At 36.2% G+C, this 25,008-nt stretch overlaps 1 protein-coding gene across 1 annotated transcript in view; it reads left to right on the top strand.

Annotated features, from left to right (window-relative positions):
* Positions 1 to 6,519: 6,519 nt before the first annotated feature.
* The window catches only part of RBMS3 (RNA binding motif single stranded interacting protein 3), a gene marked incomplete at its 3' end in the record, with an annotated part of 509,930 nt that continues 491,441 nt past the window's right edge, over positions 6,520 to 25,008 (top strand). Inside the window, exon 1 of the mRNA XM_081344341.1 lies at positions 6,520 to 6,609. Coding sequence (XP_081200467.1) covers positions 6,535 to 6,609 — 75 coding nt within the window. The 5' untranslated portion in view covers positions 6,520 to 6,534. The remainder of the gene's footprint in view (positions 6,610 to 25,008) is intronic.

The raw sequence follows: 25,008 nt of genomic DNA, 5'->3' as shown, positions 1-25,008 counted from the left end.
ACAACCTACTACTTGATAAGATAGAAAAATGTGGGTTAGTTAGCATCACCGCCAGATGGATTCGTAGCTGGCTGACAGGCCGTACTCAGCGTGTGGTCCTCAATGGAACCGCATCTACATGGAAGGAAGTGTGTAGTGGGGTGCCCCAGGGCTCTGTACTGGGCCCAGTGCTCTTCAACATCTTCATCAACGATTTGGATGAGGGGATAGATGGGGAACTCATCAAATTTGCAGATGACACCAAGCTGGCAGGAATAGCCAATACTCCAGAAGATAGGCTTAAGATACAGGAGGATCTGGACAGACTCGAACACTGGGCACTATCTAACATTTAAGCAGGAAAAATCAAATGCACAGGTATAGTATAGGTGGTACCTTGCTCGATAGTAGTAACTGTGAGAGAGATCTTGGAGTCCTAGTGGACAATCACTTAAATATGAGCCAGCAGTGTGCTGCAGCTGCCAAAAAAGCCAACACAGTGCTAGGCTGCATTAACAGAGGAATAGAATCAAGATCACGTGAAGTACTAATACCACTTTACAATGACTTGGTAAGGCCACACCTGGAATACTGCATCCAGTTTTGGTCACCACGATGTAAAAAAGATGTCGAGACTCTAGAAAGAGTACAGAGAAGAGCAACAAAGATGATTAGGGGGCTGGAGGCTAAAACATATAGGGAACGGTTGCTGGAATTGGGTATGTGTAGTTTAATGAAGAGAAGGGTGAGGGGTGACATGATAGCAGTGTTCCAATATCTCAGGGGCTGCCACAAAGAAGAGGGAGCCAAGCTATTCTCCCAAGCACCTGAAAGCAGGACAAGAAGCAATGGATGGAAACTAGTCAAGGAGAGAAGCAACCTAGAACTAAGGAGAAACTTCCTGACAGTTAGAACAACTAACCAGTGGAACAACCTGCCTCCAGAAGTGGTGAATGCTCCAACACTGGAGGTTTTTAAGAAGAGACTGGACAGCCATTTGTCTGAAATGCTATAGGGTTTCCTGCTTTAGCAGGGGGTTGGACTAGATGACCTTCAAGGTCCCTTCCAACTTCTTCTTCTTCTTCTTCTTCTTCTTCTTCTTCTTCTTCTTCTTCTTCTTCTTCTTCTTCTTCTTATTATTATTATTATTATTATTATTATTATTATTATTATTATTATTAAACAACTGTGGTAAGAGTGGTCATTAAATGGGGTAAAATGAACTGGTCATAAGTCAAGGACTAAGTGTACTGTGTTCTATATTTGCACCTTAATACAGATTTCAGAACTTCCTTCAGTCTGAAGGAAAGCAGCAAGTTTTGCATGGCATGTCAAAGGATATATTCTAAAAGTAAGCGGGATAGGAATCCATTTTGATGGAATTGCAGGGTGAAATAGTTGCCTTAAGTCTCTAAAAGATTTCAGGTACTTATTTTGCTCCTAATTTTTCCTTCATCTCTCTTCCTAAAGTGGGACGATTCTTTTTGTTCTGATATTGTCTATTTTGGGTGGACTTCTGAGTCACAGATGCTGCCCTTGCATTCATGTTTTGCAATCCTGCCATAATGGAAGGTTCACTTGAAAACTGTGCTGTTAAGTAATACAATCTATCATAGTGCCATATGTAGGTGGCATTATGCCCTAGCTTTTCACCAGATGTACTGGAATTCCAATCATTTGCTAAGTTTTGCTTCCTAAACTATTCCAGTGCTTCTGTTGTTGTGATGATCAAAAATACCAAACATAGAAAAGAAACTTCTCCAGTTAGCCAGCTGTTGCTTCCTGGGACTGAACAGGCTTTACTGTCACTAAGTATTTATATTTTAACACTTGGCAGTCAACTTCTATTTGAGCTCCCAGTTTGATTCTGTTATTTGGACACACATCAGAAAATGAAGCAATTTCTGTTTAAATAGCAAGCTAAACATTTTTACATTATTTGAGCACTACTAACCTTTTGATGACTTTTGTGATTTTTTTTTGTTTCTGTTTCTTTGCATACTCCCCTGATCACTTATTTCCCTCATTTCCATCTCCATACTTTCTTCAGATTACATTCCATTTGCCAATTCAATTTGGGCCAGGTTTTATTCAATTACTTTAGGAGAAATTTAGAATGCACAGCATCTGAGAACTGTTGTTGGTAGCAGAAGCAGTTTTATTTCAATTTGCACAATATCATAATCCTCTGGTGAGTAGAATGAAGACATTTAATGTTTTGATATCCTCTTCAATCCAGTTTCTAGATTAGTGTGGTTAGAGTTTATAGTCTTTATGTTATTTATACATGCAACATTGTCAGTGGTTGGTGGTGGTGGTGTTTGATTAGATTATACCAGCTTTGTTTTACTTTTTGTTTTCTGGACCTTTTTTGTAAATTGCTGGGAGGCAGTTCTGCAGAAATTTGCCGCATTTCAGTTAAATGAAAGTTGAAAGCTTTTTGCTTCATTTCTGTGCAAATGGACATTATGTAAGCTGCTAGCAATATCATTCTGAAATGTCCCTAAAAAGAGCAGACCTGAGGACTTTAAAGAGCAGAGTTTACCTATTTCATCTGTTGTTTGTAGTGCCAACTGAGTTGCATCTCACAAAATAGTTACTATTCTAATCAGATAACCTCTTTTCTATGATATAATTTTCTACACATAATAGTTCGCAAAAATAGGAGTAGGCTTATTCCAGTCAGACATACTACAAAGGTCCTTAAAAACAACTTAAAACAAGATGGTGTTCATACAATGAAAGCTGACATATTGACTTTTTTATACCTCTCTTCTCCTCCCTTCCCCATACCCCTGTCCCAGCTTTCTTAATGTCATGTTTTTGCCAATGGTTTGGACGACAATTCTCATAATTTTCAGCTAACACAGACATGTCAAACTCGCAACGTCATGTGACGTCATGCAACGTATCAGGACGGTTTTGCCATTGCCGGCAATGGGGTGGTCGCGGCTTCCGCGTGATGCATCTGGCGTCAGTTTGACACCCCTGAAATAACTACTGCCAAAACTATTATTCAGAAGTGGTATTGAGATGAATGTTAACAATTGTTCTAGGTACTGAATATTATTAGTACTCCTGTTTAGTTTTATCATCCTCAGACACGAAGATCATTATGATCAGGAAAATAATATGACTTGTATAAAAACAAAGAATGTTGCAGATCATATACTTCGAGCATGGCTGCCCTACTAGACAGAGCAGGCTTATCAGCTACGTACACAAGTTGATAGTTGAAGATGGGAGACAGAAAAAGCAGGTGGATGAAATGGAGTATTTTGGAAAACAGCATAAGTGGAAATTCTAAGACACACAGAAATATTTTGCTACAGGTGGTCCCACTTGCTCAGTATGTATTAGCTTTCCGTTAGCATAACCACATTTACGTAGGAAACAAGATCCTTTTTAAACTGTCGGTAGAGGTGCTTTCCCTGGGGTAAACGTCTCTATGGAGACAACTGCCTTAGATGTGTTGTGCCACAGACTTTACTGCCTAGATAGCAAAACTGAAATAAACAGCTTCCAAGTTCCCTCACACAGGATCTGCTAATAAGGTAGAAACCCCTGAAGTCACAGACAGAATGTGGCTATTAACTGAATAAGGCCATGCCAAATTGATACAATTCAAGATCCCTTTGTTAAAACATTCACAACATAACCTATAGAGGAGACAAATGGCTTACATTCTCTACCACTGTAATCTTAGATTCCTAACATCACAGAAAAGTCAGATTCCAGTCCACCTAAAAATAATGAAGAGCAAAGCATCCTATGCAAAACAAAATCCCTTGGAAATGACAAAATTTCAGAGATATAAAATAGAACTTATTATTTGGAATTACTTTGTATATCTAATGAGCACCTATGTTCAACACAATTGCCAATTCTCAAGTTGTTTAAATGGCATTTCACAGTGTGATGTGAAGCCTGGATCTGTCAGATGCCTATGACTATCAGTGTACCACTGACACTTTTCCTCTCTCTCCCACCTGATCTTTTCCTTTAAATAATCTTTAATGAAAAATAACCAGCAATAAGCATGCTACCAAGCACCATTCTGCCCCTTAATTCATCAAACCAATCATGTATGGTTTTCTGGATTTTAAAGTCATTATGTAAGTGCTGGGTAACTTCAACCAATTGGATATATGAAACAAACTATGATTTAGTACAGTCTGTAGCCCTAATTTTAAAAAATTGAAATTACAATAAAAGTTATTAGAATTGAAGTGAAGAGATTTCAGAGGTTCTATTGATGACACATTTTGCAGTAATAGAAGTATCTAGGTTGGTTTTAAGATCATTCAGTTTGATTTCCAGTAATTGCTTTGTTCAGAAGTTCAACTTAATCCAATGCAACTTTTTTTGATAGGCATATTTAGGATTTACAGATTTCATATCAGAGCACAAAAATCTTAATGTAAAATGGGTCGTGATGCTCTTTTAGCATTAACAATATTCTAAAAGACTGAATGACTTCCACATGTACTTGCAGCAAACTGTAGCTGACGATTATTTATTTCTGTTGCACAATGGAGCTAGAAAGATTCCTTGTTTCAGTTAATTTATATTGCCTGTCAATATAGCAGTTACGAATAGTCCCAATAGGTGATTACATGGACTTGAATGAATATTAAAAGAAGTGCAGTGTCCAATGTAAAGATCCATGTTCAAATTTTAGCCATCTAAAGATCTCACAAAATGACTCTGGACCAGTCTATGGTTGGATTTGCAAAACATTTTGCAAAAATATAGTAAACTAGTTTGAGACTGGTAGCCGAGTCATACAATATCATTGACATAATTAACAATTAAACCAATGTTCTGGGTTTCGGCTTTATACCAATCCATATAAAACTAACTAAAGGCTAAACTAACCAAGCTTACTCTGCAGTGCACATGCTGTTATATCTTTCTCAACGATCTTTGTATTGTGAGGTAGGGTGGTGCAGCACTTTCGATCTGAAGACCTAAAAGTGCTTCACAGCACAGGCCTCATGAAGGTAGCCCTGTCTGCCACTCCTTGCAGTGTCTTTTCTCAGGATTGTCAGTCCCACCCCAAAATTGTTATCTAGACTGGTGTTGGAGACCTTGCTAGTGAAGAGCTGTGAGAATAAGACAACACATAGTAAGCTGAGGTATAGCTACTCAGCTAAATAAAAGCAGTTTCCTTAAATACGGAGTCCATTTTTAGCTATCATTTTTATTATACATCAAGTCTTCACTAAATAGGAGCTACACTGATTTTTAATAATCATTTTGAGAACCATCTTACAAATATTAATTTTAATATTTCCATTTGAAAAAAAAAATAACGTGGCAGCATCTCCGCTCGAGCCCTGTTTTGAAAGGCTAGGAAATGTTATTGTTTTCCTTAGCTTTTAAATTTAAAAACAAACACCAAAGAGATAGACCAAATTTTTCCCTTCGGTCTCTTCCAATAGTTTCCAAGGTCCAGCCGCTAATTGGGAAGGATCATCCCCAGTAGAGGAAGTCGCGCCGCTTCTTTCCAGTAAAGGTTGGGAGCCGTGTACCCGCGACAGTTCGGAGTGGGAAGTGTTTTTAAACAGCAAGCTCCGTTTTTTCCTGCCTCGACTTTCTGAAACGCCCGCGCTGTTGTTGGAGCGGCTAACTTTGGGAAGACTCGGCGAAGAAGGGGGAAGGCTGAGCCATCCGACCTCACAGCTCCCTCCCACCCACCCACCCCATTTCGGCGGCTTTGGAGGCGGCTTTAGCGGCAGCAAAACGGCTCGGCTTTCTGTAATAGCCAGCAGAGGGAAGCGGGGTTTTCCTTACAGCAGGGGCTGGAGCACGCCTGGTTCTTTGGGTAGGAAATACTGCAGGCTTCTGGACTGCGTCTGCTTCTCGAGGGAGAGGCTGGCTGTTGTAGTTCCACCCACCGGCTGGAAGGAGGGGGTTTGAATAAAAGAGAAGAAAAGCCCCAATACCTTAGGTCCCTCCGTGAGGGCGACCGCAGCAACTAGGCTGGGGCGAGCGAGGACGCGTTCCCTGCCGTCATTCCTCCCTCCTTTTCTTTCTTTCTTTCTTTTTTTTTAGCTCTTCCTTCCCATCTCCTCCTTTTCTCTTTTTAGTAAGGGGGTGGAGGGATCGTGAGAAACCGCGAGGAAGCCGATCCGAGGAGATCCGGACTTCCCTCGTCTTGCTGTTTTCTCCGAAAGGACTGCTCGCCCCCCCCCCCTTCCCGGTTCACACCCCCCTCTCCAGACCTTGGCAATTGACATTATTTAAGACCAGGAGGAGGAGGGGGGTCCCGCTCTAACGGGGAGAGGGCGGAGAAAAGCAAAGCAAGACCTGTCCCCCCCCCCTTTTCGATTTTTTTATTTTTTAACAAACAAAAAATACTATTTTTAATTTTTGCGGCGGTTGACGCGGCTGGAGCTAGTGAGCGTTTAGAAGAAGTCCAAGAGAGGAAAAAAAAAGAAAGAAGCCACCTTGATTAGGACTGTCAGGAATAGTGGCTTTAACCGAAGAAAGGCCTGGGGCACGACTCCCTGTCAACGGGTTCCCTGCATCCAAGATAAAGATTCTAGCTACATGGGCAAACGCTTGGAACAGCAGCCAATGTTCCCTCAGTACACATACTACTATCCCCATTACCTCCAAACTAAGGTATGTGGCGAGCTTCCTGGGGTTGTCCAGCGTGCCAATTCCAGACAATTCGGCACTTGGGGGGAACGGTGGATATAGCTGGTGGAAATTGCAGGCGTTCTGGTGCTCGCTCGCTCTCTTTGCCTTTGAATTCTGTATCAGGAAGGAGTAGAACTAACAGCCAAACAAGCCAGTCCAGAAGGAAAGAAGGGAGAAAGAAGATTGGAATGGATTTCTAGGAGAGTGTGCCTTCAAAAAGAGAAGGAATGGTCTCTTTGATCAAGCTCTTTGCTCACTGGGGACAACTTCCATGTGCCAGAGGTGCATATCCATGTGCCCCTTCCTTGAATAAAATTGGAAATGGCAGTGCCCAGTTGGTACACTGACTGTTCCACCAGAGCAATCATCCTTGGCACGGTTCAATCAAAAAAACTTGGCTGGCTGGGGAGCTTTGGAATTGATGGGGGCTGACACAAGAGGGGAGGAAACAAGAAAAGTCATGATAGAGAAGGCATGGTGGATCCTCCCTGATTTTATCTGACACATGGAAGCCAGGAGGGTCAAAGGAGGGCAAAGAGGTGACCTAATCTAATCTTTGGGAAATGCAATGGGAGGCACATGCCAAAGGGCTTGTTAATGTTCCATTAAATATTAATCGTGGAATAATCATATTATGTTTAAAAAGTCTGGGAAAGCCTAGTACTTTTTGTTGATGTGGGCAAGCAAATTGCACCCACATGGTTTCTTTTTTGTCTTATGGTTTGTGCATTGCTGTGATGAAATGGCAAATCGGGCCTTAATTTGCCAGAAAGACTGAGTATAATGCATAATAAATCAGCTAGAATGTGCACTAGAAATATTTTTCAAATGCATATTAAGCAGCTAGGATAGTCCGGATTTCCTGACAAACTTTTCAAAATAAAGCTCCATCATCTTATTTCACCTACAAATCATTTATTATTACAGCTTTTAAAACAAATATTCAAAGTTGGATTTCAGAAAAATGGACTGCAATGTCAATTCTTTATTTTTTTGCACCAAAAGAAAACAATCTCTCTTCGCTTTTGGTGACCCATCTGAAAGCCATGAAGTGAGATGTTTGGTGAGCGTGTGTGCGCATGTGTGTGTGTTGTGGTGTGTTGTGTGTTGTGTGTTGTGGTGTGGTGGTTAGAATGAACAATATTTTTAGCTCTGGGTGTGGTAATTAAGTTCAGTTTTTCACTTCAGAAATGACTTTATCTTGCTTACTTACTGTTAAGTCAAATGAACTGGTTGTGAAAAGCACCAATAATGTATATGTGTTTGACACTCAAGACAACCAAGTTTCTCTAGTGTGATTTCTTCCTTTCTCTTCATTTCTAACCTGGTTATCACTAATCTGTTGTATAAACAGTGGTGTGCAAGTTATATTAAACATTTTAGGCATTTTTGTACAGTAGTTTTCATAATTGGGGTTTTTTTCTTCTCAAGGTCGATTGAAATAATATTTTACTGTGGCCATTCATTGTATGTATGTATGTATGTATGTATGTATGTATGTATGTATGTAACTGCTGCTTCTCTTTTAGAAGCAGCAAGAAACTGCTTTGTTATCTATAGCTTGACCTCTTTGGAGGAATGAAAATGAGACTTATGGAATTCCTAAAAACCCATCAAGACCATGAAGTAATTTGGGAAGATTTGTTTTTCCTTTAAAGAACAACAGCTTCAAGTTTGGGATGAGGCACATTGGATGTTGCATCCCTTTGAGTCATGATGTAGAGTTTAAACAATGCAAATCTTACTTGCTGCCTTGAAGCTTCTGATTTTGATTGCAAAACACATTTTTGAGAAAACCTGTTATAGTGATGAATTATTATTGTGATGAACATATGCATACAATGGTAGAATCCTTTTAAGATGTGCAAAATTGCAGTTGAAGAAAGAAATAGCTAGGTAAATACATTTCAGCTGCCTATTATCACAACCAGGGCCTTTTCAAAGCCTAAATAGTGTTGTATATTAAATATTATCTTTAGAGATAATATCTTATTTTTACTGCAGTTCAGTTGTAGCTACAAATGTATACATTGTTAGAATTGTTCAACATGGTTCAATATTAGAACTATAAACCAAAAATCTATATCAGGTGCTTCCTTTATATTTAATATTTTTTTCTCTGGTCATAGATAACAAGATAAGATTATGAAATGAAGTTAACAAGTGTGTGTGTTTGTGTGTGCGCTTGTGTGTGTTCGGACATTACCCACTATTAAAACCATTTAAAGTGGTACAGAAAAACAGCACTTGGTTTTTAAAAAAATTATGAGTTTCTGGAAGTGTTTTTCTTTACAAAATCTTTTATCAGGATAATGATCTGGTCATCAAATAACTATAAAGGCATTTATTTGTGTCCAAATATAATTTATGTGTTACATAATTACATATTTTTAAAAGAAGTTCAAACATAATTTCGGGAACACAACCTGAATATAATATAAACAGAATGTGCATCAATTTGAACTCCTATTTGGAAATACATTAGTGGCAGGGGAGTTAATAGAAAATATATAAATTTATTACAAATGTTAAAGTGCAACAGATGAATCGTAATGCAATTTGTTTCATTGTTTTATTCAATATATACTTTGCTTTTCTTTTTCTTTTCTTCCAAACAACCTTCATGAATCTTTTTTATAGTTTTAAAATATGTTATTATGGGGTTTGGCTTTAGGAGTTATTACAAAATAAACTTTTGACTCTATTATAAGCAACCCACCATATAATGTCAAGTAAAATATGAAGATTATACTCATTATTATATGATGAATTGTGTGTAGTACAATCAAGATATCATATAGAAATCAAATAAATGTGATTGAATTTTCTTTTTGACCTTAAAATACATTGTTAGTTTTGTACTGACTTAACCTAAAAACATTCAGAACTTATATTTGTAAAGTTTTAGGTTCCTCTTCACCTTTGAAATGTTAATGAAAATATACCGGTAAGTGTGATGCGAATTCGTTGCACTATGATATGAGTTTGAAATTTTATTAACACTATGGCCAGATTTTTAGTATTGCAAGTAGTTATCTCAGACATGAAGTGAATCTCATCAAATGCATTTTGTGGCCATTATAAAATACATTACAGTACATGATTAGATTTAAAAATCATACTTTAAAAAACTACATTGAATGGCCCTGATGCAAGAGAAGTATTGGTAACTACATGCTTTGAACTTATAGTAAAAGTATAAAATTTAAAACTGGTTTATGGATTTTTAATTTAAAAAATCAATATATTCTATAGTTGGGCTGCTAACCTCTAGCAAAAAATAAATAAATAATTTCTGCTAATCAGAAAAGAGATCATTCTTGGAACTTCTTTAGTAGCTAACAAAAGGGTTTAAATTTTTATACATAGGAAATGATTGCATTTGAGTCATTGTTGAAGGTGTTAGTTTTGCAAATGGAAATATTTTTTTACCAATGACAGAATCAGAGGTGATGCTTTACATTATATGAATAGACAAGAAATTTGATTCACTGTGTTCAGGGAAAAGTACACTATCTAAAATTAACATTTTTTTCCATTGTATGTGTAGCTAGTTGAGTTGAGGTTTTTGGACGGGCATAATTTGAATGTTATCATAAGTCACAATTCTATTCTGATTGGCCAAGTGAAACTTTACAAAGAAAGTGGACAAATATCAGATGTTTAGTATATTGGAAAAATTAAGATACTACTTAATATATCCAATAGTGTAAGCATCATATATTATGCACATTCAGCAGAAAAGTTTACAAAATGTGTTTCAATAAGAAAGTAATGTTGATACAGAGAACTGTAACTACATTTCAATATTGATTTTTTTACTATTTTTTACTATTATTATTTTCATTTGTTTACCCCTATATATACCTCAGAAAACACACACACACACACACACACACACACACACACACACACACACACACACACATATATATATATATATATATATATATATATATATATATATATATATATATATATATATGTATGTATATATTTAGGGACGCGGTGGCTCAGTGGGTTAAGACGCTGAGCTTGTCGATCGGAAGGTCGGCAGTTTGGCGGGTCGAATCCCGAGTGCCGCGTAACAGAGTGAGCGCCTGTTACTCGTCCCAGCTTCTGCCAACCTAGCAGTTCGAAAGCACATAAAAATGCAAGTAGAAAAATAGGGACCACTACGGTGGGAAGGTAACAGCGTTCCGTGCGCCTTTGGCGTCTAGTCATGCCGGCCACATGACCACGGAGATGTCCTCGGACAAGCGCTGGCTCTTCGGCTTTGAAACGGAGATGAGCACCGGCCCCTAGAGTCGGAAATGACTAGCACGCATGTGCGGGGGAAACTTTACCTTTTACCTATGTATATATTTACTTTAGTATAAACATTTTAATCTAGGAGAGCTCCTTGGTGCTCTCTGAACTTGGTTGTTTTGTTGCAGACATTTCATTACCTAAACTAGATGATATTATCAGTGCTGTTACCTAGTTGGGTAATGAAACATCTGCAAGAAAATAACCAAGCTCAGAGAGCACCAAGGATCCCTTATTTCAGCTCTGAGCTACAAATATTCTCCTTTATTGGCATTTTAATCAAATTTGCATATCTCCACATAGATGTGATTTTGTGTGACATAAATCGGAATATATAGTGATAGTTTTAAAATACAGTATCATTTTTATAGACTTTTATAGACACACACACACATACATATACTTATCCTTGTGTGAAATACAAGAAACTTTTCATGTGTTACTCTTAAAAAATACAACACCCCTCTCCAATTGTTTGGTTTTCGGCCATGCTCCTTTCTCAGTTTACTATATTTTGCTGCTTTTGGCCATCTGTCTTTTCAGAATGCCTTGAGGAAGAGTTTCAGACACCAAGATGCTTCAGAAAGCTTTTCTGGCTAGTTATGTTCAGTTTGTGTTTTGTGCCTGGTATGAAGCAAGGGTCAGGTGTAAGGACTATTTCATCAACCGCACACTGTTTTCAGGCTGCACTTCCAACCATCTGCAGCTTGGATTGTTGCCAGGTCCCCAATGTCTTGCTAGAACTTAGAGTGCAGAAGTGGAGACAAATAAGTGCAAATAGAGGAAAAGAAGTACATTTATAGGAATGAAGTTGATATTTATTTAGGTGCTTGTTAGGGTTGATAAAATGTAATATTATCCCTCTCCCTGTCCCAATCATATCCCGGAATCGGGTCTTTTATTAAAATACAAGGATAACAATGGATTGACCCTTGATTGTAGTAAAGTATTTGGATTAATATGTACCCTGGGCACAATGCCAGTTATTTTGATATTAGAATAGGAACTCTTGAGATGCTTTTCATTTAAAATCTGAGCAACACAATCTTGTTACAGTATCTAATTTGTGCACATTTGCTTTTTAAAATTATTTAAAATTAAAATTATGTTGCTATTAAGGTCACAAAATATTTAAATAAATGTGACCATGTTGATGTTGCTTTTTTCAGTTTGTTACTTCGATACCATGTTCAGTTCAAGAATAACTGAAATTTTGGGTTTTTAAACTTAATGATTCCTTACTTCTCTGCCTACCATAGGCTATGTCTTATTAAACACACAACCAATGTAGCTTATTGCCTAAAAGATGCATACACATAAGTTTACCAGGTCAGGCCTAGAAGTTTTAAGGATAAAGATCTTGCTATAGCAAATATTGAATATTAATATTTATGATGTGCAGTACTATACACATGGCATAATCTTAAAGGTTGCAGCAATATGTTTAAAAAGGCTCAGCCTTATTTTTCTTTTCTTCTGTATTTTGTAACCAACTGAGAAGGCAAGCTAAGATGTAATTTCTTTGAAATAGGAGGAGCAGCCACAAGAAAAAAAAATGCTGAGTTTTGCATAAAATGTCAGATGAGGCCATTTGGGTGTTGCTGTAATTAACAGAGGGTGTTATCAACTTTGCATTTCAGTGAAGCATTTTGGTTTACTGATATGATACTAAACTTTTTAAAGAGGAAATATTAAAGATATTCAGATATACTTGCATTTAAGGAGCAGGTAAATTTATCAAGGGAGCAGACAAGCATAGAGTAAAAAACAGGCGTCTAAAATCATAAACACATTTAACCACTGTCTTGTGGTCAGGGCCCTAACTTCTTTCAACCTGCTCATTACTTACTCCTTTTTTCATTGGTGCACAAAGGTCCATAGCTGTTTATCTAAAATTCCATTCAGACTAGCACAGTCAGGTCTTTCCCCCCTCTTTCTCTGCATCATCTGCATCGCAGTGGAGAATCTTTTTATACTTTTCTACACATTATACCTTTTTATATATTTTCTACACTCTTATAATAGGTTGTGAATTGAATCTAGGATTTTCTGCATAGGGAATATATGCTACAACAGGATGATCAAAAGGGAGCAATGAAGGAGCAGATGAGCAGAAAACAAAGGGTCTTGTGCAAATGCTTCCTGATATATCACACCCACATCTACATTAAAAGAGGTTTCCACACACATACATTTATTATTTGTCTTCTCCTCAAGTCTTTGCAAATGACCAACCCATATTTTCAATGGATTTTACTTAGGCTTTTCTATAATAAAAACTTGGCTCTGGAGTTAGGGATTTTTATGCTTGTGTAATATAGCTAATGTAGCAAATATTTCAAAATTGGTCCTAACTTTTGCACATTCGTTTTGTAAGATTTTTCATAAGATATAGCAATACATATTGAAGTAAAGTAATAATGAATGAATATGTGAAGGAGACTTTATGTGATCTACTAATTAGTAGCAAAGGGATAACAGATGCAGAAGAGAAATTGTCATCTTGTGTTGTCATAATACCTAATGCATATTTTTTAGTTTGCATGTCTGCCTGGATATCAGAAGTATACAAATTAGATAGAGTTGTTCCAATCCCAGAACAAGTGATTTTGGAATATTATAGAACTAGCTTATATTCAAAATGTCCTATTTCAAGGTCAGAACATTCCATTAAAGAAATTTAGTACAGCCTTAAAGTATGTATGTATTATGCGTGTCTGTGTCAGTATTATTATATATGCATTCTCATGCACTTAGAAAGTGGGACTTGGGAAAGGATATTCTTCCCTTATTCCTCTTCAACTGTTGTTGAAGAAGGTTGAGAAGAATTGAATGAATTTGCAGAATATATTAGCAAAAAATCAGAAGTCTAGAAGCACTTTTTAAGACTAATAAATTTTATTAAGAGGCATAAGCTTTCATGTATAGAGTGGCTAGATTGTTGTAGGATTTATACTGGGGGGAATTTAAATTATGCTTATTCGTATTCGGTTCCTGATCATCTATAATTTTCACACATACTGTTATAAAAGCTAGATATGTCTGCCTGTAACTAATCTTTTTCTTATGCAAAGAACATTGCATTCAGCTTTGTTTAATTTCATTATTTTATTCAAATCTTTAACCTTTTGGGATAAATGGTTAAACTAAGAACATTGAGAGAGGGTGTGTGAGTGGTGGGGAAGGTGGAGACAAATGCCACGGGCCTTGGGAGTGTCTGTTGCTGGTTGGAAGAGGTACTCAAGAGTGCACAGGTGATGGGCGAGTTGTGACATAAGAATCAAAGGCTTGGGGTGGCTGCTGTTGGGTGGGGGAAGTTGCCTGAGGTTGCATGGATAGTTGGGGAGGCTTGGTTTAAATGCAGGGAACTCAGGAAAGATGTGTGAGAGTGTAAAGTTAGCCAATAAAGCATGGTGTGAATGCAGGGGACTGGAGAGGGTGGACAGATGGAGCAGCTTTCAGCCTTCTTTGCTGGCTTCCCCATTGACTTTCCTTGTCAAGGAAGATCACAAACTATGATTATGGGGACACTGCAACTGTCTTAAGTGCAAGCTTGTTGCCAAGCATATGGATAGCGATCATCCAAACAGTCAGAACTTCAAGGAACAATGGTAATCATCGTTTGTCCAGTGCTGTTGTTACTTAATCACTAAACAAGTGGCAATTAACAAAAGACTACCTATGTTTTGATTATTTAAAAGTTTGTATATATTTTCTCTATCTAACTCATTAAAAGAATAAAAGAACAGGCCTGAACCATTTGGTGACCCATTTAATGAATGACCAATAATCAACATTTTTAATACAAGTTTTATTGATTTTTTTAATATTTACATATACATGTATTTGTGAAGTAATACGGTGGTTGGGTAGTCAAAGTAACAAATAACAAGTTGTAAATAGTTCAGGTTGCATCAACAAGGGTTCCCTCTGTTTCCCTTAGTTATCACATAGTCAAAATAATCAAGTTAATACATTTCTAGTTGTGACCTAGTCAATTAACAGAATTTTCAATATATTTTCACTAATACATATCAATATCCTGTTTTTAAGTTTTATCTAATTGCAATAAAATAATCTAGAGTAGCCTATAATATACAAAAGAAAGCTTAATTTTTGGGTAACCCACAATTCCCTATTTCAATAAAGAATAATTCTCTTGTCTACAAAACTTACATTGTTGATTACAAAACATTCTTATGTTTTACCAGTTAAGTCTAGTTTTCATCTTAACAAATCACCAATTATTAGAAAAATATTTTTTGTCTTAACCGTTCAACAATTATTAAAATACTATCTTTTGTCATAAAATTCTAGATTCTATAGTATAGTTCGAAATTATCTTCTAGAAGCTTAATTTTGTTTTCCTTTAAAGATCTAAAACCTAAATATAAAATCAGTTTATATATATATATATATATATATATATATATATATATATATATATATATATATATATATATATATATATATATATATATATATATATGACAAATGCTTGTTAACTATTAGATTACCTTGCTAGGCCCCAAACATGGGACAAATCTTTATCTCCTGTGTCAGCCTATCCTGAAGGCCATCGACAGGCAGTAGTCACACCGGTGACAGCTCATATTTGTGTAAATTTTAAATTTATATATATGTATGTATGTATGTATGTATGTATATGTATATGTATATGTATTTGTTGTTGTTAGTTGCGAAGTCGTATCCGACCCATCGCGACCCTATGGACAATGTTCCTCCAGGCCTTCCTGTCCTCTACCATCTTCTGGAGTCCATCTAAGCTCACACCTACTGCTTCAATGACTCCATCCAGCCACGTCATTCTCTGTGGGCGCTCCGGAGCTATGGAATCAGTTACCGGTGGAGCTCCGGATGGCGCCCGATCTTCGCTCCTTTCGCCGCGATCTGAAAACATTTCTATTCGAACAAGCCGGCCTGGCCTGATGGGGGATTGCTGGGGTTTTTTATTGCTGTATTTTTGGGGTTTTTATAAACGTATTGTATTAATTGTTTTTTAATGGGCAACTATTTAATCTTCTTTTAATATTTGTAACTTTGCATTTTATTCTTGCCCTGTTCACTGCCCTGAGTCCTTCGGGAGAAGGGCGGTATAGAAATATTAATAAACTAAACTAAACTAAACTAAACTAAACTAAACTAAACTATGTATATGTGTATGTGTATGTGTATATATATATATGGGAGAACAAACTTCATCCCTGTTCCAACACTTTAAAGCCACGGGACATGAAATTGATTTAAAAAAAACCAAAACTATCGCCAAAATTGAACATTTTAACAACAGAATAATCAGAGAAGCCATTGAGATAGAAAAACGCCCCCACAGCATGAACAAACAAGATGATACCTCTCGCCTACCAGCCATTTGGAAACCCGCCTTGACTGACAGACAAGTCCCAACCACCAAGAATGATACCAGACCCAAACTCATGATAACATCACATGACATCACCACCACACAACCATTCAAAAAGCAAATCCGAACCCACAACGATAACGACACACAACCACAAAACAGAAACCTAACTACAGCTGCAACATCAGCCACTTTAAACCCCTCCAAACCACACAATAAGCAAACTGACACTCACTATAAAAACATGGCACCACCACAAACACGGAGCCGAACAAAAGCAGCACAACTCACCAGTTCAGGTCTAAGGCTGGCAGCTCAAAACACATCCCCACCCAATCAGAACACACACCCCATTCAAAACACACTCCCACCCAATCAGAACACAGCTAACCCCCCCACCCAATCAGAGCACACCTCCACCCACAGAACACACCCCCTCTGGCAGTTTAAAAAAGAGGAACAAACAGCCACTACCACACACTTCTCCCAGAAGAACGAAGCTGAAGCCACCAGCCTGAGGATGACGGATGAGATTTCGTTGAAATGTTGCTCAATTCTACATGGGAAAAAACCTGAATGACCAAAGATCTACACACACACACACACACACACACACACACATATAAAGATTTCCCTTAGTCCATCAAAAGATATTTTTTAAGCTCTGTCCTTACAAATCCCAAAAAAGAGACCAGTCTAATTTTTTAAATCTAACTCTCATCTTCCTTTTGTGCCAATCAGGCTTCCATATTAGTGCCTTTCAATTCTTAAATGTGTCTCCCTTTCTTCCTCCAGCTCTTATTTGAATCTGAGGAGACCTTCCAAATGACAGTTTTGCAAAGCAGTTGTCCCCTTTATAGTCATTGAAGTATTGCTTTAATAGCTTAGTTTTTGATGTTTGATGTAATATAATTGTCATTAATTCAGTCTGGTCTTTTTCTTATTCCATTTCCATCTGGCTTAGGTAGAAAGTAGTAGCTGATGTTGTTATCGTTTGATTAGCTGAATCCTCAATGTACTGTATTTGAAGGCCTTGGATATCTTTGCTCTTAATGTTGCTTTCTTTGGGTATTGTTTTTTGAGTTGTAAGTTTTGTAATTGAAGTTAGAGTTTGGACTTCAAGGTTCTCTGTAGACTGCATTTGTTGCTCTTTGCAGTCTCCTGTTAGTTTCCACATCTATTTGTTTTTGGATTGTCAGTTCATCATTTCAGGTCAAAGTTTGATTTAGTGGCTTTGAGTTGTCAGGTTTATCATGCAGTTTGGCTTTAATTTGCTCAGTTATTGCCAAGATTGTGTCCAATATCAGTTTGTAGTTAAGTGGTGGGATATAGTCATCCATTTTGTTGGTATTTACAGCTAAGTCTTCCATGGAGGCTATTTTAATAGAAGTCAATAATTTTCCACCTCCAGTGTTCCTAAAAGTTGTTTTCAGTGCCAGGTGTTCCCACACTTGTCTTTGAAGATAGTGTCAAGGACAGCTCTGTTATTCAGTCAGCTCTCACAGTAGGCAAAAGCTTTACTTACTATTCCAAGTTTAGCCACAAGATGTCATCAATAGCATATAGAATAAGTTGTGAAGTTCTTTTTTCCAAATTAATATAAAGCTTTTGTATAATTAGTCCATTCTTTTTCCCTTAATTCACATCTTGAACAGAAAATAGGGTAGTAGATTTCCACCAAAAATAGGAGCTTTTTAATAAGTAGAAATAAGATTGTTTAATTTCTTTCCTTAATCAGTTGGTGTGTTTTTTCTTTGACGCTTTAAGGCTTAAAATGTTATTCCCTAAGTATACAAATGCCGTTGTTTTTTTTTTAAAAAAGGGGGAGGAAATTTTCGGAAAAGTCCCACAGGAAGGCAGATAGGGGGATAAGGTACAGTCTCCCCCAGGTCCTCCAGATTGCTTCGTTGTGCTAGATGGTTCTTTTGGCTTTTGGCAGGGAACGGCTTAATGATCGGCCATCTTGGTGGCCGATCTCTTCTTCTTTGGGCCAAAGGAGCTGCTCCGGATTCAAGCGGAGGGATGCTCCCCTTCCGTGATCATAGGGAGGGCCTTCTTGCAGTGGTCACTCTTCCAGGGCGACTTTCGACCCTTTTCAGGGTCCTCCAATGAAGAAGGATCGGATGGCAGGGAGAGAGCTCTTCCTGCACATCCAAAAGCGCCGTGCGCGCAAACCGGAAGCCACCAATAATCAACATTTTTGAGTTTTCAGACCATGGAGATTATTTAATAGTTATGCTTTCCAGATTACACTAAACTAGGTTGGAGATCAGAATTTGATGAGATATTTTGTCCTATTCTTTGCTGAAATTATGATGCATTATGTCCACGGGGTTCTCATAATTTACTAGGGAAACTATTTAATGGAGCTGGTGAATAAGTGTAGACTAATAGGACTTGATAAATCCATCTTCATTGCCAGTACTCATTGTGTATTTTTTATGAGGAAGGGAAGAAACAAAAATCAGTTTGAAATCATTTACCCACCAACATATTGGAGAAGTAAAAAAAGGAAAAGAAACATTAAAGGGAATAGATGGATATTTGGAATTATGGTGTTCGTTTCATGAAGGCTAAAGTTTATGCTTTTTTTTTGAAACTCTGATCAGGTAAAGTGCTAGAGAACTAGAATAGGTCAATCCCTATTTCAAAAGGAGTTTAATAAATTACAGAGCAGTTCATAGACATTATTTTCCTTTTAGCTATTAACTGACATGAAATCCTACTTATAATTATTGTGAGCTTATTAAATATTAAAGTTGGAGGTACACATTTATCTAGCACTTTTAATACATCTATGTCTTTCTCGAACTTAGCATTGCAAAATAACTTTTCTCCAAATTTCTTTCATATTGCCCAGATTCAAAGCAAGGATAGATGGTAGCATTGCACTTTTCTCTATCCTTTGGTGGCAAAGTTGGGAAAACAAGCCATGGATTTTCTGTTAAGACCATTCTTTATAGGGTTTATTTCCCAACAGTTGTTGGAGTAATTAAAACACTAAATCACTATAGTTTCATGCTTCCTTGAAAATTATGCAGTTTGATTTTGAAAAACATCATATTCTTGATTGGATGTTAATAATAGACCATCTTCAGTGCTGATTTTATTTTTTTCTCTATTCATTTTACTCTAATGCTCCTAATTGTACCACTGTTAATTGCTATGTATTTCTAAGTAAGCTGTGGAATCATACAGTACATCACTCTAGGGCAGAAATGTCGAACTCGTGACGTCATGTGATGTCGTGCAACATATTGGGACAGTTTTGCCATTGCCGGCAATGGGGTGAGCGCAGCTTCCGTGTGACACATCTGGCCCGCGGGTCGGCAGTTTGACACCCTTTCCCTAGGGCTAGGCCATAAGTCTATTCATGGTTTAGTGTGCTATGAAAATCCAGGGATTTAGTTTGTAAGCCATAATTCATAATTTAATATAAAATTGGAGCCTGACCAGTTTTGACTTAGACAAGAAATAATTGATAATGTAATATGTTGGGTGGAGGGTATTTTAAAATTTTGGTTTATTGTGATTGAGTAAGATTACTAATACATATTGATTGCCTAGTGCAAATGGGAATGCTAAAGAGTAATGAGAACATTTTTTTGTTTTATTAAAATGACAAAATATCACGCTAAGGAAAAACCCTGGCTTTGAATCTTGGCTTGGATTTATGTTAAAAGAAATATGACAAAAGGTCCTCTGGTTTACTTTTTTTTCTGGCAGGAGAGACTAAATGAGGGGAAGCTATGCAGCATGTATAATTGCTAGATCATAATCTTCAGAATTTTAGCTACTGTGATGTCCAAATGTGCCTAATTAGTGTCTCAGCTAATTAACTTGTTAGAAATTCAACTGACTATTCTAGCTTCACATAGTTTTTGACACAAAAAGGCTCTATACTAGAGAGCTACAAATAAGGAACAAAATTTTGGTCCCAAGCAAGCTTAAAAATCATTACATCTTTTTTCTGTGCAAGGAAATAGCATTAAGCTGTTTTTTGTGTTTTTTATTATAGTTCTTGCTAAATCTGAAAATGAAAATAAATGAATGTTCTGTGGAGAATAACAACAACAAAGAAAATAAGTAAAATCTCTGTCAACAGCAAACAGGTATTACAGCTGCAAGTCAATTATTGCAAGCCTGCACATTCTGCCTTGTCAATCTAAACTCTGTTTATAAGCTATGTCACTGGCAGGCATTCAAGTGAACTTTCAATTTTGCTGCTTTGATTTTTTCAAAAAATGAGAGATTTTGACAGGTCACAATACATAGTTTTGGGCAGTAGTTATTCTACCAAAAATCCTAGTGTATAGACCTTCAGCTGTTGCACTAATCTGAAAATAAACTGTAACATATAGCTTATTTAACAAACCATAAACTGTCTCCTCCTGGATTCAGATCAGTATACTTTCATTCAGAGTGTTCTCATCTACACTACAAGTGAGAAATATTTTTTGTGGATGGTTTTGATATGTAAGAATTATTAGAAGACAGTTGGAACGTTCATGCTATAGTTTTACAAACTCTCTGAAATACAAAATTTGAATTTAATTTAAAATAATTTTAAATTTACCACCAATTAATTTACATGCTGCAAATGCCATATTATCCATTTATTATGAGAATGTGACTTTTACACTTGTAAAATAAGTTGAATTATTCATATTTGTATTAGGGGGAACGATTCCTCCATGAATCTTCATTGTAGTATGATAAAAAAATATATATACAACAAACCAGTTGTGGAATTTTTGTTTCAGCATCAACATCAAACATTGCTTTGTTCATAGGTATTACCGTACTTTTTTAAAAATTGGCATTTTTAAAATAAACCACTTTGATTCTAAGTTGCACTTTTCCATGGATGGCTTTCAGGATCATTTTCTAGAACTATTCAGTGAATTAAAGAAACATAGCATTTATAAATAATTGAAATAAAATATGTTTTGTTCTCACATAATGCCAGTTGGAGTTCCAACGTATACATCTAGGCTCTCCACATCCTCATTTTATTTATTTCCTGGAACAGTTTCTGTTTGATATCCCTTTTTCCCAAAACTTTCATGTTACTGATTTTTCCTTTCCGTAGAAAGGGAATCTGGCATTAGAAACTAGAGTCTTGAGAGCATCTCTGGAAAGAGGTTGGAAGAGAAAGGATGCAGGACAGTGTCTACTTCCTTGTTTTACAAAGAAATGTCTCATACTGAACTTGGAAGACCCCACCGTATATGAAAGATATCAATGTGCAGCTTTGAAAACTTTCTTCTTTTTGTGTTAGATAAGGAAGACATGTTTAAAAGTACAGAATTTAGAAAATTTAGATGCTATTTATTTTTCTCTCCATGGGTCAGTCCTTATGGCAAGACTCAATGCCAAATAAGCTAATTTCTCTTTGATTTGATTTTACTACGCTTTTTGCCTTGGCAGCTAGAAGGTTGAATACTGCTTGTGTTGTATACGTACATTTAAAAATTGCTGCTTTTAAATCACATGAAAAATAATTTTAAATATATTTACTCCAAAATAAATCCCACCAAATTCATGACATCTGATAAGGGTGTTCAGGACTGCAGGTTCTTTGAGGTTGACTGTTTGGTACAGCTATTGAACCGAGAATCTTCATCTCTGATATTAAATATATTCTAATTTTCTTTCTCCGTGAAATTTTCTTTCTCCCAATTTAAATGTGGTTTGGAAACTTGCTAAAGATTGAAAGTTAGCCCTGGAATCTTCGCACATTTAAGAAACCAAGTTATTTTCCCAATTGCACCTTATATTGATTTCTGATTTCATTTTATTTATTTGCTTGTGACTTTTAAAAGCTGTTGTCCTTGAATTTGTTGCACAGGAAAGTCAGTATTTTAAATACTGCATTCATATCTATTTCTATGAAGAAGTAAGATTGATTCAGTTCTGTGGGACTTACGTCAAGTATGCATTCAAAATTTGTCAGTCTCTTTTTCCATTTATTTGGGTGTGTGTGGAATTGAAATGTTATGCTACATACTATATTTCAGTACTGTATGCATTGCTTTTGATTTCAGAAAATATGTATAGATGATTTTGAGATATTTGGAAATGATCCTTTTTTTGTTTTTAAAGGAAATAAATTCAGAGAAAGTAACTGTTAGAAAAAGCAAATAAGTGATAATTTCTTATTTATTACAGTGGTTTTTCTTCCAGTTTTTATTAATATACTTTGATTCCTCCTATGATTTTAGGTCCATAATTTCTGACTATTGATCATATTGGCTGGGTTGATGGGCATTGAAACACAGAATAAAGAAGGCTGAAATGTGTCTTTTAATTCGTCATAAAAATTGTTTTATTTTGGTTATTTATTTCACCTTGGAACACATGATGAAACATAAAAATGATACAAAGGAAACAAAAGGCTGGAGTTCTTCTAATGTATGGTCAATGATTACTCTTCATATTTAATGAAGAGTAATGCACACTTTAAACTACAAATAGGAATGTTGGTGAGGATGTTTTGGGGAATTCCAAGTGGGGATAGATTAGCATACATTTTTTATAAACTGATTTTTTTAAAAAGTTATAATTGAAAATAGTAGAGAAGGGGGTAGTTAAAACAAGGATATTTAGATCCTTGTTCATCGGGAAGTTCTTTGCTATTTAGGCTTTTGTGTTTAAACCATGAATCCTAGCCATTGTCTAAAATGTATGTAACACAATATTTTCTAATTTACATGGCTTCAAAAATATTCAAGCTATAATTCCCACTATTTCCAGTCCACAAAGGACATTTTGGCTAAGAATTCTGGGTGCTGATACAGTAGTACAAGAGAAGTTACATCAATTTCAAAAAGGCTGCTGAATAATGAATAATAAATTTAAGAATTAATTCTCTTTTCACTAAAACAGATAATGTGTTTTGGAATTGTATTCAGTTGTGATTGACCATTCTGGATAAAGAGATCATGGAGACGCTACTGGAAGCAGATTTTTTTCTTAAAAAAAGCTCAGTACATATATTTAATATATGTATTATATATTATTATTATATTATAATACCAGGATCTTTTGTTGAATAGTATCTCTGTGCTTCTTGAAATGGGTAAGTATTCATAAAATGGTTTGGGAAGAAGCTTTTTTCATTCAGAGGTCTTGCTATATATGTTTGTTGGGCGTGTTAAAAAAAGAAAGAAGACATGCCTCAATCATCTCATAAATTTTAGAATGTAAGATATCTATCATATATCTATCAGCAGGATTTTACAATCTCATTTAAAACTTTTTAATATGGTTTAATTCCAGTTTTTATCTTTTTTTTAAATCTTTTTTTCATTTGTGGATGAAGGGGGGCAGAAATATTTGGGTTAATTTTTATCCCCAAAATTTCCCAAACTCTAGTACACACATACAAAAAAAAAGGTTTACATTTTTTGCTCTGTGCAATTTGGAAGGCTCTAAAGGGCCATAGCAGAGTAGGTTAAAGAAAGGTTGATGCCAACACTCACATCTTTTTGGAAAACAGTTGGGAGAGAGTTGTTCTGCAAAACCATTTTAGGTTGCCTCGTTTTGAGTGGTACTGTCAGACATCTGCCGTACTAATTATTGTTATGTTATTTTAATTCTACCTTTTATATTATGTTCCCTTTTAATTTTTTCTGCTTTTTTAAGAAGCAAACTCCTGTTTTGCTTGTATATAATTAAGAGAGAAAAGAGTAGAAATAGAATGAAATGCTGGCAGATTATGTAGCTTGTATCCTGTAGAGTTAGAATCTTCTGTTCAAGAAAAGACATGAAAATAATGGGAAGCGAACTAATTTCATAAAATAGAAATTAAGGAAAATTAAATATACACTCACCTATCTCTAGACCAGAGGTGGAAGGGCAGAAGATAAACTTCAGTTCCCTGTACTTTTGCTTTCCTAGAATTTGAAATACACAAAGTCAAAATGAGGCAAAACACCTGGTTATTTGCTTCGTTTTTGCCAGAAAGTGCATAAAGCATCTATTGTATGTCATTTCCAATTGTGTGTAGTCATTTTAGGAAAGCAGTCTCTAGTGAAATGAGTGTTCAGTTTAGAGTTGCCGCATTAAACATTTTAAACATTTGCTGTTTATTCCAAGGTTAGGGTTTTACTGAACAGTTACTGGAGAATATGTTTTTTGGAATGCTACGGTTTAATTCACATTATGATTGGCTTGGCTTGGCTTGGCTTAGTGGAATCTTTGACATGACCTTGCTACTATATTGTTCTAATGATTTATAGTAAAATATCACATGATATATTCAACACAATCTTTTCAAACATTACTAAATGTGAACCCATGGGTTAGCATTATATGAATCTAGCCATTGGACATATTTGTGGGAAGATATATGAATAGAAATACTACATCTGGCTGCAAAACTCCAGGAGGTCATTAGATGAATGCAAAGAACACTAAAATCTAGTCTTAAATTTTGCTCCCAACTATTGGTTTTGCAGTCCAGTAAAGTTCATTCTAACATGCAAGAGCAATGACTTCCTCTTGGAAGATAGTATAATGAGATCTTCAGAAGATCGAAAATGTATACACCAAAGATATCTTTTATCCATTAGTCACCATTTTGGACTTGAAGAAACTGTTAGAACTATCTAAGTGGAATCTGTAATGATAGAATCGTATTTCTCCTAGAACCCCTAACTTCGCTCTTGTATGTCTGTTCCATCATC

Source organism: Vipera berus, assembly GCF_964194415.1.
Source record: "Vipera berus genome assembly, chromosome: Z".
NCBI classification, from domain to species: domain Eukaryota; kingdom Metazoa; phylum Chordata; class Lepidosauria; order Squamata; family Viperidae; genus Vipera; species Vipera berus.
This window is presented reverse-complemented; position numbering and strand designations above follow the sequence as displayed.